Below are 18,601 nucleotides of genomic sequence, written 5' to 3'. Positions count from 1 at the left end.
CTAGCAGATCAATGAACTACCACTACCACATCGATATCCTTAAGCACTAGCAGATCAATGAACTATCACCACTACCAGTACCACATCCACATCCACATCCTTAAGCAGCACCACATCAATGAACTAGCACTACCACATCAATGAAGAGCGAGATAAGTAAGAGCGGCCTTACAGTCAAAGGAGTCACATGCAACACCGAGGCCGGGGAAGCAGGGGACCCTAGCGAAGATGCAGGCAGCACCACCATCCCAGTGGAAGAGTCAACGGCGACAACGGTCCCCGTCGTAGAGTCAGATGCAACCTGGACAACCTCCACAACCTCAACTGGCGACAAAGGAATGTCCTACAATGGATTCGCTCAGACCCCCCTTGTGTACCCAAAAGATCTAGATCTAAGGCTGGGGTTTGCAGAAGCTTACCACAACCGAAGTCATCGACGCAGAGGAAGAAGACGACCATCCGCGACCAGTAGCCGCCGCCACAGCCGCCGTCGCCGCCGCAAGCTTCGCCGATCGTACGGGTGAGGTAGAGCCGGCCATGTCGCTAGATCGGGAACGGTGAATGAGCTCGAAATGGGGGGGGGGAATGGGGGATTTGGATTTGCCGGTGAGAGAGCCGCCTCTATATACGGTGGCGAAAATTCAAGCGCGGTGACTGAATTCATCCCGCCGAGATTTCGCCGTCTCGCGCGAGCTTCCACCATCTCCCGCGGTGGCTCTGTGAGGACGCGACGTTCTCTAGTTCTGCGGAAACGGGGGTGGCTCTCTAGAAACGGCCGAACCGAGCGTTTCTCGAGGGCCTGGCCCGAGGATGCTTTGAGAAGCGGTTCGTGCAAGAACGCGGGCCAGGTAACCAAACGGGTCTAAATGCGCGGACCGATGCCAGTCAAGAGGGCATGCAGGCTACCAAACGGCCCTTGGTGTACATGCATCTCGGGGCGGAGCACGATACCGGAGCAGCAGGTGGAACGGGAGGGGATTGAAAAGGAAACGGCAGGCGAGCTACGTGGTCACTGCGGGATATATACCGCCTCCGGCTGGAGCTGGCAGTCCAGCCGTTGCCCTCTCCTCTTTATAACAGAGCACGGTACAACACACGCGCACCACTAGCTTGCTCTCCCTAAGCTCGCCCACGTTTCTCCGGCCCAACCAACCCATATCATATCCCGCTGAGCTAGTTTGAGGCCAGGCGCCCGCGGTTCTGGTCACGCGCGCGAGGATGGGGAATTGCCAGGCGGCGGAGGCGGCGGCGGCGGTGGTACAGCACCCCGGCGGGCGCGTAGAGCGGCTGTACTGGGCCACCAGCGCGGCGGAGGTGATGCGGGCCAACCCGGGCCACTACGTCGCGCTCGTCACGCTCCGCGTCGCCGAGAACGCCGACGGCACTGGCGCCCGCCGCACCGTGCGCCTCACCCGCGTCAAGCTCCTCAAGCCCAAGGAGACACTCCTCCTCGGCCATGTCTACCGACTCATCACCTCCCACGGTAAACAGCTCATAACCTTCTCCTCATCTTCTTCCTCTCTCCTGCTAGCTCTGCTGCTGACACGGCATGAAATTGTTGGGGCGTGCAGAGGTGACCAAGGCGGTCCAGGCGCGGAAGGAGGAGAAGATGACCAAGGCGCGGCAGCAGCTCCAGCAGCTCGAGTCATCGCTGTCGAGGCAGAGCAAGGCGCGGCCGGCGGCGGACGACGGCGTCGATGCAGACGACGACGACGAGGCGAGCTTGGACGCGAGTCTCGAGCAGGTAGTTAATTACATTGACTAGACTCGCGCTCTCTTTAATCCAGCTACTTCTTTCTCTCTCTCGCCCGATGCCTCCATGCACGTTCTCTGCATGATTGATGATGCGTCTACAGTTGTCTCAGCCAAAACTCCAACAGTTAGTTAGTTGTTCCGCGCGATTATCATGACCTTGTCAGTTCGTCCGCACTGTAGCTGTGTAGCTCTTGAGGAAGATGGGCTTTTATCTGGGCAATCGTCGTTCGATTTCTCTGTAGAGGCAAAATCTGCATAGTCATCTTGGAAATCTGATCGCCTTAATTTAGCTCAATCAAGAATGATTTAATTCCGTATATCTGACATTCTCAATCCCCAATTGACATGAATAAAACAAGATTTTCTTGTATATATAGGGGGCGTGGTCCTGTGGATCCATCCAACTGATTGATGCTATTGTGTACCATCCATTAGGAAAATTTAATGCTTATTAAAATAAAAGGGATACAGAATGATAAAAGAATCATGGCAAATAAAATATTGAACAGTAGCAGCTAATGTCAGGACGGCGAATCGTTTTCAGCGATCCCTTTCTGCTTCTGTGCTACCATGCAACACATGCAAATGTTCCATCTTCAGTATTCCACTATTCCGAGTTCTGACTACTCTACTGTCACCTGATTGCAGTTGGCGCGGCAAGACGGAGACGCCCACCGGAGCTCCGGCGCCCGGCACCGGCAGTGGCGGCCCTCGCTGCACAGCATTGACGAGGCCGCGAGCTGATGCGTCCGGCCGGCCAGCCAGCCATCCACCGGCGGACCTGCATTTTCGGCGTCCGCCCGGCCGGCCTTGGTTGATTAATTAGCTCGGTTGCATGGGTTCTCTGTGTTCGAGTTCCCCTAGGACGCGAGGACCGCTCCTGAAGTGACTCTGTCGTTCGGAGCGTGTCCCGGATCCGTCATCCGTTGTACATCTTCTTCAGTGTTTTTCTTTTCTTCAGGATTTGTTGATTAGTGAGATTATTGCTCTCTTTCCTGATACATTTGGCGCATGAAAGAAGTTGAGCCCAAGTAAAGTAGCTACAGAATCTCTGCTTTTGAGGAGCTTCCTCCGTGTTTCTTCGATGCCAAGCTCACAATCATAAGCTCAGTGGAAACGACGGGTGCACCTGCAGGTGGTGGAGGGGAATCGGTCGACAGAAAGCCTTTTGGGCTGGAAGCCTCGTTGCACAGATTCGCGTCGGCGCTGCCTGCACATTAGTTTTTCCTCTTGAAGCGACAGTGTCATTAGATTAAGCTCCTGCCGTGATACTTGTACCGCAAGAGATTATACTACAGTTTGACGCCCACGATACCTAAGCTGAGTTAGGTAACTGCCTGGAGATGCCTCTGGAGGCTGCAACGTTCTGCTTCGCTGAACTGACTCAGCAGCTGGCATTTCCTCCCTAGATTAATGGTCAGTTGTTACTTGCTAACCACAACTCACGGCAATTGAATACTGGCAACATATAGATCATTGGTGTAGCCGCTTACCAGTGGTTGGTGTAGCCGGCACCAAATAGATCCGGCCTCCTGGAGAGTTCGTCCCTATGTGGCAGCTTCTGGCTCCTGAACCCGTTGTGTTGAGCACGTGAGCATCAATGCACAAGGTTCGGCCTGTGTTCGTCGCTCTGGCTTCACGGAGCTGAAGCCCTGCGGTAGAGGGGGTGAAAGGGATCCGAGACTGACGAAGTGAATGACAAATGTTTGGCACGTTGCGCTCACCTTCCTCTGTCTCTTTCTGTTTAGGACCAGGCGAGGCTGCCTGCCATTCTAAGTTTGTGATGTTCTGCATTTTGGTTTCACTTATGATGATGAGCATCCACCGTCAGTAGGGGCAACTGGACAAGTCTAGTCTTGTGTCCGGAGCATGAACATTTGTAAGGCGAGTAAAAAAAACAAGCTTCACAAACCCCAACACTGCCTCTTTGCATGATCCCAGCCCCAGCCCCCAGGGCAGCTTGGTGCTAGCCGCTTTGCCCATCAAAAGATCAATTATGCAGGGTAATCATGCTTTCGACACTGCCTGTTAGACTGAACCAGGAAGAAATATTTGCTTTAGCATGGATTTGATTGTGCTCTGCGCAGAAAAGCAACTATGCTTCGACAAGATCTGTAATTTTTCGGTAAGGGGGAGATGATATGCTTTCGGTTCAGTACTCTGAAGGATGAAGCTGGCTACATGTTGGAGCTCGAGTAGCACTAGCTGGTAATCGGTTTTCCTTTGTGTCCGATGACTGCTTTACACCGTTAGTGTAAGCTTAGCTCTTGTACTGTGGACAAGTACCACCGGACTTGGCCTGGCATATCGGGCAAGCTATCTCGTTCTCTCCAAAGGAGTACCCTTTGCAGAACAATTTTTGCGATTGGAGCTCCTAGGGAGCTACAGATACCAATGACCAATCGCTGTATTGCCATATTTCGATGTCAAAGTTGCGTCCACCTTTCTTTCCTCGAACACACGGACACGCCAGACGTGGATTGATTCACCATGGCCGTAGTACGCTCTGATTTGTACTGAAACAAATTTTCAGACGGCCGACGTGACGACGGCCACTTCACGAAATACATACCAAAGGCACCCGAGAGAAACCAACGTCCTTCTCTGCCCAAATAAAGCTCATGGAGTCATGGTGAATGAGCGAAATCCCTAGGGGCTCTTTGATTCATGAGATAGGTTTAGGAGATGAGGGTATCCGAACCACCTGGTTAGCGATAGCTACTCCCTCCGTCTCTAAAAAGCTGCTCAACTTTATCTAGATATGAAGGTATATACACATGTTTTAGTTATAGATACATCCTTATCTAGAAAAAACTTATTCAACTTTTTTTTGAACAGATGAAATATATTTTTTGTTTGGTGTTGTAGCATGAGAGGTGGTTAGTGGATGAGTGGTTGTGCTGACGTTTTTCGGTCGAAAGGATGAGGAGTGGATGAGTGGTCGTGCTGACGTTTTTGATTCATTTAGTGAGCTTACCCTTTGACACAATTCAAATTTACCAGTTCAAGTAGATTCTCTAGGATAACCTATTACACAAATTTTGTTTAATCACACCTGGTTATTTCTCCAGCGCTCAACCAAAAAGTAACTTGGTCCGAACAATCTCTCACCCCACATAAAAACATACTATTGCAACAAATTATCGCAAAAAAAATAAAAAAAATAAAAATTACAAAAATGTGATTGAACAATAACTTTTTGTTGCAAATTGTGTTGTAACAAAAATCACTAGCAATTTAAAAATAAAAAATAAATGATTATAACCAAAAAAACATGTGTTGGCAGCAAATAGAAATTGGTTAACAAAAAAATGGCTAGAGATTCATTCCCAATAAAAATAACCAGGCATGTCAATAAAAATCACAAATAATTACAATAAAAAAACATGTGTTCCAACAACACAAAGTGGCTAAGCAGCAAATTGTAGGTTCATTTGAAAAAAAATCATCGTCCATTTATTCCCCTTGGATACATCGCCTTGTAAAACTCATGCATGCCGTTTGGGCCTTCTGATATATAAAGATTCAGGTGGGGATCAATTCCCCCCGGTGAAAATTCAAATTTTTTTTATACAAAACAGTAATATGATAGCAACATTTTGAAAGGCACGTAAGCATCATCAAAAAATCCAAGAAAAAACTGAACTTGTAGTAAACACCTATAAAACCTTACGATATCTAGCTTGTTGTTTCACAACAAAACTCATATACGTTTGTTACGAAGTTGACCAAGGCATACAACATCGTCCATGTCGTCCTGGGACTCGCCGATTCGACTCGACACCGCCATCCAGGAACCTGGCTCGCCGGAAGCCCACCGGTGTTAGATATGGTGACCCCAGACATGTTTCCACTGGTCCATCGTCTCCCGCGGGATCATGGTAGTCGGTCAGAGGGATCGGATGGCATTGCAGGTGTAGGCTTGGAAGGGTCCGTCTCCGAGTAGTATAAGTGCCAGCATGGTCGGAGCAGTCTACGGTATGCCCAGACGACGTCGTGATGGAACAGGGAAACTACGGCGAGCGACCGAAAGCAGAACGAAGCTAGCACACAGCCAACTATGCCAGATGCAAATGTTAGCAAAAGTGATTTGGAAACCCCCAGGACTTATGCACTTACGCGCGTTACGCAGCTTCCACCTTCTCTCTCTGCTCAATCAATCTAGGGGAACGCTACGCGTCCGTCGACTGATAACTGGGCGAAAATCGATCGTTCGTGCGCCGTCCGATCGTAATCCGGCGTGCAGAATTAGCAGCATTGCGATTTTTGCATTTTGCCCCCTGGTTTTTAGAAAATCAACCCGCGGTCCTAAGCCTATGAGTTTAAACTGAACACGTGTTTCCCTTTGCCCCCAGACTTTCAAATATTTACAATAAAACCCGCCGCTTAGTATAGCAACAAAACCCGCCGCTTTGTGTACAAAAAATAAAAAGTATTACAACAAAATTTTCACAGTAAATCTTCACATATATGTACAACAAATTATCAATATATTTACAATAATAATTAACAACAAAAACAATATTTTTTATTTGGGTGTTCACAATAATCGTTAGTTTCCATGCAAAAATATCTTTACAACAAATCAGAAACATACTTACAATAATAATTAATAACAAAAACCAATATTATTTTATTTGGATGTTTACAATAAAAGGCCGCTTTCATTCCAGAAATATCTTTAGAACAAACCAGCAAGATATTTACAACAATAATTAGCAAGACAGACCACAAATAATTTGGGTGTTTACAACAAAAGTCGCAAACATCATCCACAAAAACCGCAGACTATTTACAACTAAAATATTTGCAAATAATTCAAAAGTTGTTAAGAAATAATTTAATTTGCTACAACTTGAATTACAACAAAAATCATCGTCTATTTTTACAAAAGTTCGAAACAAAAACAACAAAAAATCATATGTTTGCAAACAATCAAAAAGTGGTCAAGCAACAATTAATTTGCTATAGATTGAATTACAATAAAAGTTGGCAACTATTTTTTACAAAAGTCACAAATAATTACAACAAAAAAATGGTCCACAAATAGACACACAGCCAGAAGAGAAAGGTCTAATGAATTTTTGAGGCCCACCCACGTCTTCTCTTCTGTAAGAAAAATGTGCATACGTATTTTGACTTCTAGGTGTTGGTGGGCTTCAACGTAGCTGGGTTTGGTGTTGGTGCCGTAGCTGGGCTTGGTGTTGCGCGTCTAAAAGGAGCGAGCGAGCCCGCGATCAACAACTGATCTTTCGCTCCGATCGGTCGGCCGAATAGGAGCGTTTTCCATCAATCTATCTAACGCTGGATCCAAGTTGGGAAAAGATCATATGGGACATTGATTCGGTTTTTTTTTTTTTTTTTTTGCGACTACATTGATTCGGTTTCTGCCCCTATCGAGTATCGATCAGTACGTAAAGTCTCACCAAAAGAGAGACACGTGCACGTACGTACGATCTTCCGCACAGGCAGCGAACCCGTGAAACCCTAGCTAAACCACCCGTCTCGATCGGTCGATCCGGGCATCCGGCGGTCATGGCGGACTGGATGATGCTCGACCGCTTCGTCTACCGCAGGGACGACGAGGACGACTTCCCGGACGAGTCCACGGCGCCCCTGAGGGCCACCTCCTCCACCTCCCTCGGCCAGGCTTTCGACCTGGCCTTCCTCCCGGCCGAGCCCCCGGCTATTTCCCGCATCTACGTGCGGTGGCCTGGCGGCACCACGCCCGAGGACGGCTATGGGACCGACCTCGTCGCCGCCCACCGCGACCTCCTCCTGCTCAGGCTCACCTCCATCCAAGACCTAGACGAGAGCCCTTACCGCCGTTGCACGCAGGATCACTTCATCTGCGTAGCATGCTCTGATCCTGTCCTGCACCTGCAGCTCAAACGGCTCCCCGTATGCACCATACCGATGATGGTCTCACTCTCACCTCCTTGCTACGATGATGGTGATGATACAGTAGAGCAAACGATGCAGCAGCAGCAGCGCGTATTCTTTCCTAACTGTGTAGGACTCGCCCGTGCCACAAAGTATGAAGAAGAAGAGTTCGCCGTGGCGCAGCTGGCCATGATCAGTAAAATTCCTGGCACCAGTATGTTTGAAGCGGAAGTGTGTGTACTCCGATCTCGTTTATCAGCCCATGACGATGACGGCACGTGGGAGGTTAAAAAGATACCCATCGAGCGCGGATCAGTCAGGGACCTACATAAGTGGTCCATGAACCTCGCCTTCGGGTTCAACTCGGCGGACTCTGTCATCACGTTCAACCATTGTGTTTGCTGGGTTAACTACTGCATAGGAGGTATTCTGTTATACGAGGTGTTTGAGGAAGAAAGGCCACCTAAGATCTCTTATCTCCGCCTGCCTGACACAAACCGTTCGTGGCCAACCGAACACCCAGGTTTACTGGAGGTGAACCGCACCGTGTATGTCACCGGTGGGGATGATGTCCTCAGGTACATCACCACTATTCGCACCGATGGCAAGCTCTACGGCTCGATTCCACCCGATGAGGGATTCCGCATCCTCGCAGATACATTGCGGAAAGAAACGGGTGAAATGTGCTGGGTCCAAGATGTGGCGTCGGTACCATGTTGTTCATTGTGGTCTCGCAACACCTCTGTGCCTCTGCTCCGAAACAATAGCCTAATGTTCCCTCTTGTGAGCATGGTCGACCCCAACATCGTGCACTTTATGTTGTCTGAGGAATTGCCCGAGGGAGGGGGTCGGAAGATTCGCAGGGTTTTCGTGGTTACGATTGATTTGGTTACCAAGATGGTGAATTCGGTAGTTCCATATATTGAAGGAGATGAAGGCCTCCGTGGCAAAGATGCTGACATGGTCAAAGAAAAGTCACACCTTCTCAAGTCATTTCTCCCGTCTGAGTTCCCCAAGTTCTTTAATCTCACCAGGTATTGGTGCGTGCATTGACTATTGTTTATATTTTTATAATACATTTTGGAGACAATAAGTTCTCGTTAGTTTGAACCAAGCCATAGTTGTTATTATGATATGATGTCTCTATACAATCACAACATTTCTAAACCGTGTAACTCTTTTTAGAACACTCGTGAAAGCATGCATCATTTTCTTGTAGAAGCGCTAAGCTAAGATGGGCAGATGGCCCAAGTATTTAATTTATAAGCTTTGCTAAAACATTGGAGTTGGGCAAATATTGACACTAGACATATCTGTTTGCAAGTCAGTTTCTTCCAAGCTATAACATGAAAAACTGAATTCTTTGGTGTGGAAATGTTAATTAGATGCATTTGCAACTACATCTTTCACGGTTTGCTAGTACGCTATCTGTTTCAACAATGAGAGTATTACCATAGTGTAATCTCTTCTCATGCCATCTTTTGAAGTTATGACTTGTGAGTAGAAATAAATTTTGTTCTACTTGGAAGTTCGGACCGTTATGAATTTTCAATTTATGTTCACGTGTCCAAATCTAGAGTTAAACATTCAGTAGAGTTTCCGCGGTAATTTCGTTTGAGCATTTGATTACTAATGGTATCTGGTTTCAGGGAACATCTTGGACAGATATGAGGAGCTTATGGTGCAGGATCGCGAAGATGGAGGATTCTGTGCAAGTGGGGTGTTAATATGCCATCTTTGTATTGCTATACCATATTCTGGTGAAGAAAGGAGAATAACATGAGTAGCCATCTGACACATGGACTTGGGTTCTATGAGTGCAACAAATTCATAAACGTTTTAACTTTTAACAAGTCCAAGACTACTAAAGAAGTATATCGCTAGCATCACTCTGCAATAGGTGGCACACTATTGTATGCGTTACAATGCCGGAAGCTAGAGTGAAGTCAATTTATTTTATGATTTATGATCTATGTAATACTTAGACTATGGAACCTATTTGTATGAGTATGCTATTGTTTTATATGACAATGCTACGGATTGCTATTGATTTGTATGGAAAAAATTAGGGAGTCAAGTTTAGAGGATCGGTTAGGAACCACTTTTCTTTAGAGAAGTAAATATACTCATACTCCTTTAAAGAATACCCGGCCAGATATAGACCTAAATTATAAGTAATCCGTTGGAGATGCTCTCAGTTTTGTTAGTAATTTTGCAAACTTGCATGGCGCCCGTTTGTTGGGCACTAAGAGATATCAAGTTTTGCAGTTTGATAAAATTATCAATAGTTTGTAACTTATATTTGTATGTACAAGTGAATTTCCTTCAGCTAAATATACTAGATAAACACTCGTGTGTTACTATGGAAAAACACATATAAATTGGTCTGTATTTGAACTAAGACGCGTATGTATATCCACACATACCTTACTCTTATAACAAAAAAGCGCAATACTGTGTCGCCTCTCTCCGGATGACGCGGGGGGCTAAACCTAGCCACCACTGCAAGGCACCTCCATCGCTGATCCTCTCCCACCGTTGCAGGTAGCTTCGGCCGCGGTCGCGGCACCTCTGGTCCCGAAGGGGGCACGGGACCTCCGGCCATCCCTTGTGTTGGCCGAGTTATGGCTCCGGGGTGGTGTTCTCGGCGCTTCAAGGCGATGGCATCCACGGAAGCCGCTTGGTTGGCTTGGTGGCTGGGACTGCATGCTACACATGGTAGCCTAGTGGCATCGGTGGGGTTGGGAGTCGCCGGACCAGCAGTGAGTGCTTGGCCCTCGTCTTCTCGTGATGGTTGGTGCCTCGCCAAGGACCTCCGCAATGCGGGTGGCACATCATGGTGTCGCTGACTAATGACTGCTGGTCTAGAACGAAAGGCGGGCGTTGTGGGGGCTGCTGGCTTCGGCTGTTAATAATGGAGGTTTGGCCCTAGTGATTTTTTTCACCAAGTCGTCTTTTTTCCGGATGTCGACCTCTTCGATTTGGCCGCCAACGAGATTTGGTCTTCCCGATAGAGACCTACACAGATTGGCATATGACACCCCTAGATATCTAGATCGGAAAGGCTCTGGTCGTGCGTGACGTCAAGCTTCAATTTTTTATTGGTTCCATGGGACACGTCTAAGTCCAAATTCCCATGGTATTGTTAGAGATGGAGAAAGTCATGACGGATGCAATTGAGTGTCTTAAAACTTTGGTGAAAGGGTGTGTTGGATGCGATGAAGATTGTGTGTCAGCTGTTTGGGGCTTAGAACAATGACCTCGCCAAGTGGGGGCGTGCTGACATTGGGACTCCAAGTGGAGAGTGTTGTGTTAAAAGAGTATTTTTCGCACAAGGGCGACTCGAGGGTTTATATCGAACTCTCAGTGAATGAAATAAAGAGGTATCTCTCCTCCTCTTCTTCTAGTAATCCTGCAAAATAAAATAAAGTCTTGTGTCTCCAACTCTATCGTGTGGTTGTCAAGCACAATGTTTCCTGTAAGTGAAAATAAAATAAAGTAACTAAATAAGTGAATGAAACTAAGTAAAATCGATAAATGTTTGTTTGTTTTGAGGTTTTATGTGCAAATAAGATAGATAAATATTTTTGTATTTTCGGATTAAAATAGTGCAGCAAATAAAAAATAAGATAAATGCAATGGAAAGGTGTTTCTTATGATTAAAATTGGACCAGAATTTATGGGTTCACTTGACTATTCTCTCTTTTAAGTTGTAGTGGACACTAGTAATTGATCAATGAGATATAAAGAATATAACTTCAACATGTGTAAGATACACATTCATATGGGCATCACGTCTGTTGTGGGTATACTTCATGGGTGTACCATCGACAGTGCCTAGATCCGGCAAGCCCGGGTGGCCCACGGATGGTGATGAGGCATGTGGCCCATCGGGCGGCCCAGTTGCTGTTGATCCTGACGGAAGATGTCCGGCCCAGGAGCAGGGAGCCGGATCCGACCGACCTTTGGAGGAACCCGGATCCATGAAGGCCCAGTGGGGACCCGGATCCGGTACGACATAGATGGAAGGGTGGATCCTTGACGTACACGGCAAGACATTGTACCGTAGTTAGGAAACCTGTATCCGGGTAGGACTCTCCATGTAAACCCTAGATCCGTGCGCCTTTATAAGCCGGATCCTGGGAGCCCTAGAGGCACAACGACAACCACAACTCATTGTAACATCGCGAAAGCGCCCAGATAATTCCAGACAAGCAGCAGTAGGCCCTGTCATCGTGCAGGTGTTCCGAAGCTGGGTAAATCGCGTACCACCGTCCCGTGTGCACTCCGCCCTATGGCCCCTACTTCTTCTCCCCCTCGTGAGGATCCCTCCTCCGAGGCACCGTCGATCAGGCAACGACAGTTGGCGCCCACCGTGGGGCCTGCGGCGTCTGGAGGCCGGAACCGGGAGGGTTCCGCCATGGGAAGCTACGACGACACGATCGCGGTGGGGCGTGTTCTTTACGCCGGAAATTTTCCGATCGTCCCTCCAGACGAGTGCTGGATTCCGGCTAAGACCGACCCCATCAAGCTCTCCATCGTCCCGATAGGCGGCATCCACATCTTCATTGGCGAGACCGTCGATTCCGACGGGAACGCACTGGTAAGTAACGCTGACGCGACCGCCGATGAGCAGGACGCAGTCGCAAAGATCCGATATGAGTCGCAGGAATTTCCCAACGAAGATTCCGCCTTAGATCTGAAAAAATCAAAGCCCACCCAATCCGCCGCTGAGCAGGAAATAACGGTGGAAGACCACTGCAGATCCGCCTGGGTTTCCCAGGTGTTAGAGAAGCAAAGGTGTCACTTCGTACACTTCATAGCCCATACCGCAGGAGCCGCCCCTCAAGAAGTCGGAGCAGGTCCCGTGCAGGTTGAGGTACCGGAGAACGACGACGCTCCGGATCAGCAAGAGGCTGTCGGAGAAAGCGACGCCCCGGGTGAAGAGTCGATTCTGGGCAACTTGAGCCCAACTTCCGATGATTCCTCCTCTATGGACACGGAAGAGTTCAACCGCAAGATAGAAGAGCTCGGAGGCGGTGAGCAACCTGAGGTCGATTCCGCCCAGCCTATGCGGGTTCTCGCAATCGTGGCACCGCCGGAACAAGCAGGAACGCGAAGATGAAAACACCACCTCCGACCCAGGACCATCTAATGCTAGATCTCCGTTAGATCGGGAACGTCCGTTTGAGGATGTCCTGTCTCCGGAGGAAATAGTTGCACAAGCACGCATGGATTTGGTCGCAAAGTCAGACGTCCTCAACAAGCCAATAACCCCTGGCGACGCCGCAGATCCGGAGGCTTTAGAGGCCACCAGAAAGGAGATGCTGGCTACAGCCAAGAAGTTCGCCAATACCGCAGCTGCTATATTGGATGAGAGGGAAGAAGCTGCGCATCTCATGGATCGCTTCGAAAGACAGGATCGCGAAATCACCGCAACACTCGAGCAAGTCAAGAGTATGAGAAAAGAGTGGGAGGTGAAAATGACCTACGCACAGGCGGAGGCTGATAGAATCGTCAGAGAAGCAATCCCTCCCCGCAGGATCAACTTCGCAACCCCTGTCGAACAGCAGCCGCTCGCAACTCCAAAGGATAACATGCAGAAAGCGGCGGAGATCCTGAACAAAAAGGACGAGGAAATTGATATTGATTACGTCCGCAAGCTCGTTGCTTCTGCAATGCAGCAGCAGAGTAAGGCCGATACTTCGCGCAGGTTGGAATCCAATCCGGATCACTGTGTATCCACCGCGCAGAAGGACGCCCGTATCAATCGCCACCCTGATGATGAATCGCGCACCGGATCCACGGAGCGCAGAAGAAAAGCAAGGGAGCACCCGAATCCAATCCCCGTGCCGTCGAAGACGCCTCCGTCAGATCCGAAGAAGGGAAAGGATGCAATGTACACTGGTAGGAACAAGTACCGGGATCCGTCACCTCCGCCTAACGGGTACCCGCGTCCCCCACCACCTCGCCGCCGCAGTCCAGCCGGAAACACCAGGCCCCATGGGGCTGGTGGAATTAACATCCGCGACAATATGCCGCCGCCAAGGACCAGGGCGCGTACGCCGGAACCACGTCGGAACCAGAACAACGATCATGAGCCCGAGCCCAGAAGGAGCCGGAATAATGATCGCGAGCCGGAGCCTAGGAGGAGCCGGAACGCGGAGCGTGAGCCAGAGCCTCGCAGAAGCCGGAACGACGGAGGAGACTATCACCAAGGTGAAGGTAGCCACCGAAGCCGGAGCGAGCCTCGGGAAGACCGCCGGGATTCAGAAGGCGGAAGCAAAAAATCTTACAGGCCCCCTCGCAGGTCCCCTTCACCGCCACCCAGCGGCGGAGGCGGAGGCGGTGGCCGAAGATCCCGCTCCCGCTCAAAAACCCCAGGCGGCGGCCCACGCGATGCCCGAGAACGCCTCAATGAGTACAGATCTGACTACATTGGCCCAAAATGCTTTGGCAGGATGATTCGAGAGGAACCAAAGCCAAGGATGAATCTCAAGCTACCCGGAAATCTGAAGAATTATGATGGCACGGAAAGGCCGGATACCTGGATTGAGGATTACTATAATGTTGTAACCTTCGCTGGGGGAACCCCTAACATTGCCTGCCGCATGCTTCATTTGTACCTTGTAGGTCCAGCCCGGATCTGGCTCAGCGACCTCAAGAAGAATTCCATCTTTTGCTGGTTTGACCTGAAGAACGCTTTCGAGAAACACTTCAGGGGCACCTACAAGAGACCTGCCACAACAAGCGACACTGCAGGCATGTATCCGTAAGAAGGGTGAAACATCGAGGAATTTCCTCACCCGATGGTTGGCATGCAGAAACGAGTGCGAGAACGTTGACAACCGCACAGCAATGCACGCCTTCATTGGTGGCCTGCAACGAGGAGGACTGCTGCGGCACAAGCTGACCTACTTGGTCAATGCAAATAAGCTGACTTTGGATGACATGATCACCATCGCCAGTGATCATACTGCCGCCGATGACGATGCAGGCGGAGATCTAGCAGCTACAGCAATCCCCCTGCACCAGCAAAAGAAGAACCGTGATAATGGCAGCAGCAGCGGCACCAAGCGGAAAAACCCTGATGACCAAAAGACCGGTGGATTCGACTTGATCGCCATGGCCTTCCAGCGCGGAGGCCAAGGAGGCGGAAGAGGCCGCGGCCGCGGTGGTGGAGCTGGAAGGGGCCAGCAGCGTGGCGATGAGGTCACTGCTGCCGGAACCCGCGCCCCCCAAACTTATGAAGAGTACAGAGACATGCCTTGCCTGGCCCACCTGGATCCGGCTACAGGGAAGTCCACTCAGACAAACCGCAACTGCAAGTGGGTCAATGACCTAAAATCTGACCCGGAAGCAGGATACAAGCGAGCCCGGAAGCACCGCCCACGAGGCAAAGGAGGCAAGGGCAAGAACAAGGACAAGGATGAAGACAGTTCCGAGGCGATGGACGAGGATGACACTTCGCCGGATCCCAAAGCCGGATCCGCAGCTAAACCTAACCCATTCGACAAAAAAAGTACGGGCGCATACCACACCTTCCTTGGAACTCCAACAGTCCGTGCAAGCAATTCAGCTCTCTGGATCCTGAACGCCACAGTTCCCGCTGTGTCGTAGTACGTCAGGTGGTCGGAAACTCCGTGTACGTTTGACAGAAAGGATCACCCTACTGTCATTCCGAAAGAGTGCTACGCCTTGATTGTAAGTCCCCGCATCGACGGGTATGATTTCTCCAAGTGCCTCATGGATGGAGGAGCCAGCCTAAACATAATGTACCTGGAAACTTTGGAGCGGATGAACCTTACCAAGGAACAGCTAAAGCACAGCACCACTGAATTTCATGGTGTGGTTCCGGGTAAAAAGGCAAATTCCTTGGGCAGCATCAGACTTCCCGTGGCTTTCGGCGACGCAAATAACTTCCGCCAAGAAATGATCACGTTTGAGGTCGTGCCCTTCAAGAGCTCCTATCACGTCATCTTTGGCAGGCCCACCTACCACAAGTTTCACGCTAGAGCGTGCTACATCTACAACAAACTCAAGATCCCGGGTCCCAAAGGTATGATTACCGTATCCGGAGACTACAAGAAGGCTCATGAATGCGAGTTAGGCGAAGCCGCCTTCGCAGAGTCTGTGATATCTGGAGAGGAGCTGCAAGGCTACAGAGCCGCGGTGGATCCGACTGAGATGCAGACCACCAAGAAGCAGATCTCCGAACAAAAGACCTCCTTCAAGGCCGCGATAGAAACCAAGAAGCACGACCTCATTGTAGGCGACCCTTCCAAGCAGGTTTCAGTCGGAGCCAATATGGACCCCAAATAGGAAGACGCGCTCGTCGAGTTCCTCCGCGCTAACATGGATATCTTCGCATGGCAACCTTCTGACATGTCCGTAGTACCTAGGGAACTCGCCGAGCACTACCTCAACATAAATCCGGGGCTAAACCGGTGAAGCAAGCTATGCGACGCTTTGGAGATAAGAAGCGCCGCGCCATAGGAATGGAACTAGCTAAGTTACTAGAGGCAGGTTTTGTAATAGAAGTTATCCACACCGATTGGGTCGCAAATCCCGTCCTTGTACCCAAAAAGAACACTCGAAATACTAAGAATGTGCATCGATTACTCCGGCTTGAACAAGCATTGCCCGAAGGATCCGTTCCCCTTGCCGCGCATTGACCAAGTCATTGATTCGACGGCGGGGGCGGAACTTCTGTGTTTTCTTGATGCGTATTTCGGGTATCATCAGATCCGGATGAAGGAGTCTGACCAAAAGGCGACTTCGTTCATCACCCCCTTCGGCACTTACTGCTATGTCACCATGCCCTTTGGTTTGAAAATGCAGGTGCCACCTACCAACGTACGATGCGGCCGGTGCTCGAAGGACCAAATCGGCCGGAACGTGCACGCCTACGTCGACGACATCGCGGTCATGACCCGGAAAGGATCCGACTTGATCAGCGACCTCACGTAAACCTTCGACAATCTCCGCAGGTACAAGATGATGTTGAATCCGCTCGAAGTGCGTCTTTGACGTGCCAGCCGGAAAACTCCTTGGCTTCATAGTCTCTCACAGAGGCATTGAGGTTAACCCGGAAAAAATCAAGGCAATCCGTGTATCAAACGGCCAACTTGTCTCAAAGATGTGCAACGACTAACCGGTTGCGTCGCAAAGCAATCAGTAGGTTTGTTAGTCGTCTTGGCGAGAAGGCGCTACCTTTGTACAAGCTGCTGAAGAAAACAGACAAATTCGTCTGGGACGACGCAGCTGACGCAGCTCTTCGGGGGTTGAAGGAAATACTCACCTCCCCACCTATCTTGGCAGCCCCAGCAGAGTCAGAGCCAATGCTCCTTTATCTGGCAGCTACCAACAAAGTCATCAGTCTCGTCATCGTGGTGGAGCGAAAGGAAGAAGGTCATGAATATGACGTCCAAAGACCCGCTCTATTACATTAGCGAGGTATCGACGGAGTCAAAGCAAAGATACCCTCACTTTCGAAGCTAGCTTATGGAGTGTTTCTAGGCAGCCGGAAGCCGAGACATTACTTCCAAGAGCACCCAAGAATGGCTGTGAGCAAGGCTCCGCTGTCGACGATTCTCAACAACGCCGACGCAACAGACGTACGGCTAAATGGGGCATCGAATTATCCGCCTTCGACATCGCTTACAAACCTAGGACTCGCGGTTAAATCCCAAGTCTTGGCAGATTTCGTCGCAGATTGGACGAAGCTCCGGATGCAAGTCCGGAGCCGGAACCGTAAACATGGGTCATGCACTTCGATGGATCCAAGCAGCATCAAGGCTCGGGAGCCGGAGTCACCCTGAAGCCCCCTACCGGAGAAGAACCTGCAGTATGTTCCGCAGATCCACTTCGAAGCTACAAACAATATGGCGGAATACGAGGCTCTACTACACGGTCTGCGCATCGCTAAGGAAATCGGGATCAAGCACATTATATGCTGTGGAGATTCCGACCTGGTGGCACAACAAGTAGCCGGAACCTGGAACGCCAGAAACTCCGTCATGGCGGCCTATAGAGACGAAGTTGACGAGATCGCTAAGTGACAAGGGATTAACTTGTCAATGCCTACAGATTGTAGACTTGGGTTTAGTTGGATGTAGAGGGCAAGTAGATCTCGAAGGTTTCAGCCGAAAAGTACTCGACGAATATGAAAACTAGGGTTTGTAAACAATGATTCGATGATCTCTGCGTCCCTCGACTCCCCTTATATAGGAGGTGGAGCCGAGGGATTCGTGCTGTACAAGTTACAAAGTCCGGGAAGGTTTCTAACTCATCCCGTAAGATTTACAAATAAGACTTTCTATTACAAATCTAGCTTTCCTTAATATTATCTTGGGCTTCCGAGTCTTCTTATTCTTCGGGTAATGGGCCTTCAATAAACCCCGGGTACTATCTTCGGCAGGCCCATTTGGGATGCCTATGTCAGTAGCCCCCGAGATTTTGCTTGAATCGTAGAGTCAAGGAAAATCTCCACTGTTTATTTTACTCGACAATTCAAAATCTTTCTATATTTCTTCACATATATTTCTATATTGTACAGGGATAATGGTAGTTGGGGCTAGTTAATCTGACAGATCAGGTACTAGTTAACTGCTCTAGTGGCAATCCGCAAAAACCTACTTCAAAATCACGTCCCTAGACATGATTTCGGGATACTGGTGTAAACTTCGACGGAGTGCCGCTTAAGGTCTTACCATTCTGTCGAGTCCCGAGTCATATTTATCGGGTACCTAACGCGTCCGTTAGGATTTTTCTTCGTATCCGTTGATACGGATAAAAGTAGCAAACCGACGTCGAGAGACGGCGCCACGCCGCACAGAACGGATCTGGGGTCTTACCTTCGCAAATATTGCGGCATTCAGAGATTTTTTCGCAACTTCGGCGCTCTGAGAATATATTGTCGAGTGCTTATTCGGCTGTTGGAATAGCACATTTTATTGAGTCA

The 18,601-nt window shown here is 49.4% G+C and overlaps 1 protein-coding gene across 1 annotated transcript; it reads left to right on the top strand.

Annotated features, from left to right (window-relative positions):
* Positions 1-1,067: 1,067 nt before the first annotated feature.
* LOC124688226 lies at positions 1,068-2,824 on the top strand. The gene is made up of 3 exons (XM_047221936.1): positions 1,068-1,483; positions 1,572-1,744; positions 2,404-2,824. Exons 1-3 carry the CDS (start codon positions 1,219-1,221, stop codon positions 2,497-2,499), a joined length of 534 nt encoding a protein of 177 aa, XP_047077892.1. The 5' UTR covers positions 1,068-1,218; the 3' UTR covers positions 2,500-2,824.
* Positions 2,825-18,601: the final 15,777 nt, after the last annotated feature.

This window comes from Lolium rigidum, chromosome 2, assembly GCF_022539505.1.
Source record: "Lolium rigidum isolate FL_2022 chromosome 2, APGP_CSIRO_Lrig_0.1, whole genome shotgun sequence".
NCBI classification, from domain to species: Eukaryota; Viridiplantae; Streptophyta; class Magnoliopsida; order Poales; family Poaceae; genus Lolium; species Lolium rigidum.
Note: the sequence above shows the minus strand (reverse complement) of the source record. Positions and strands in the feature narration are given on the sequence as shown.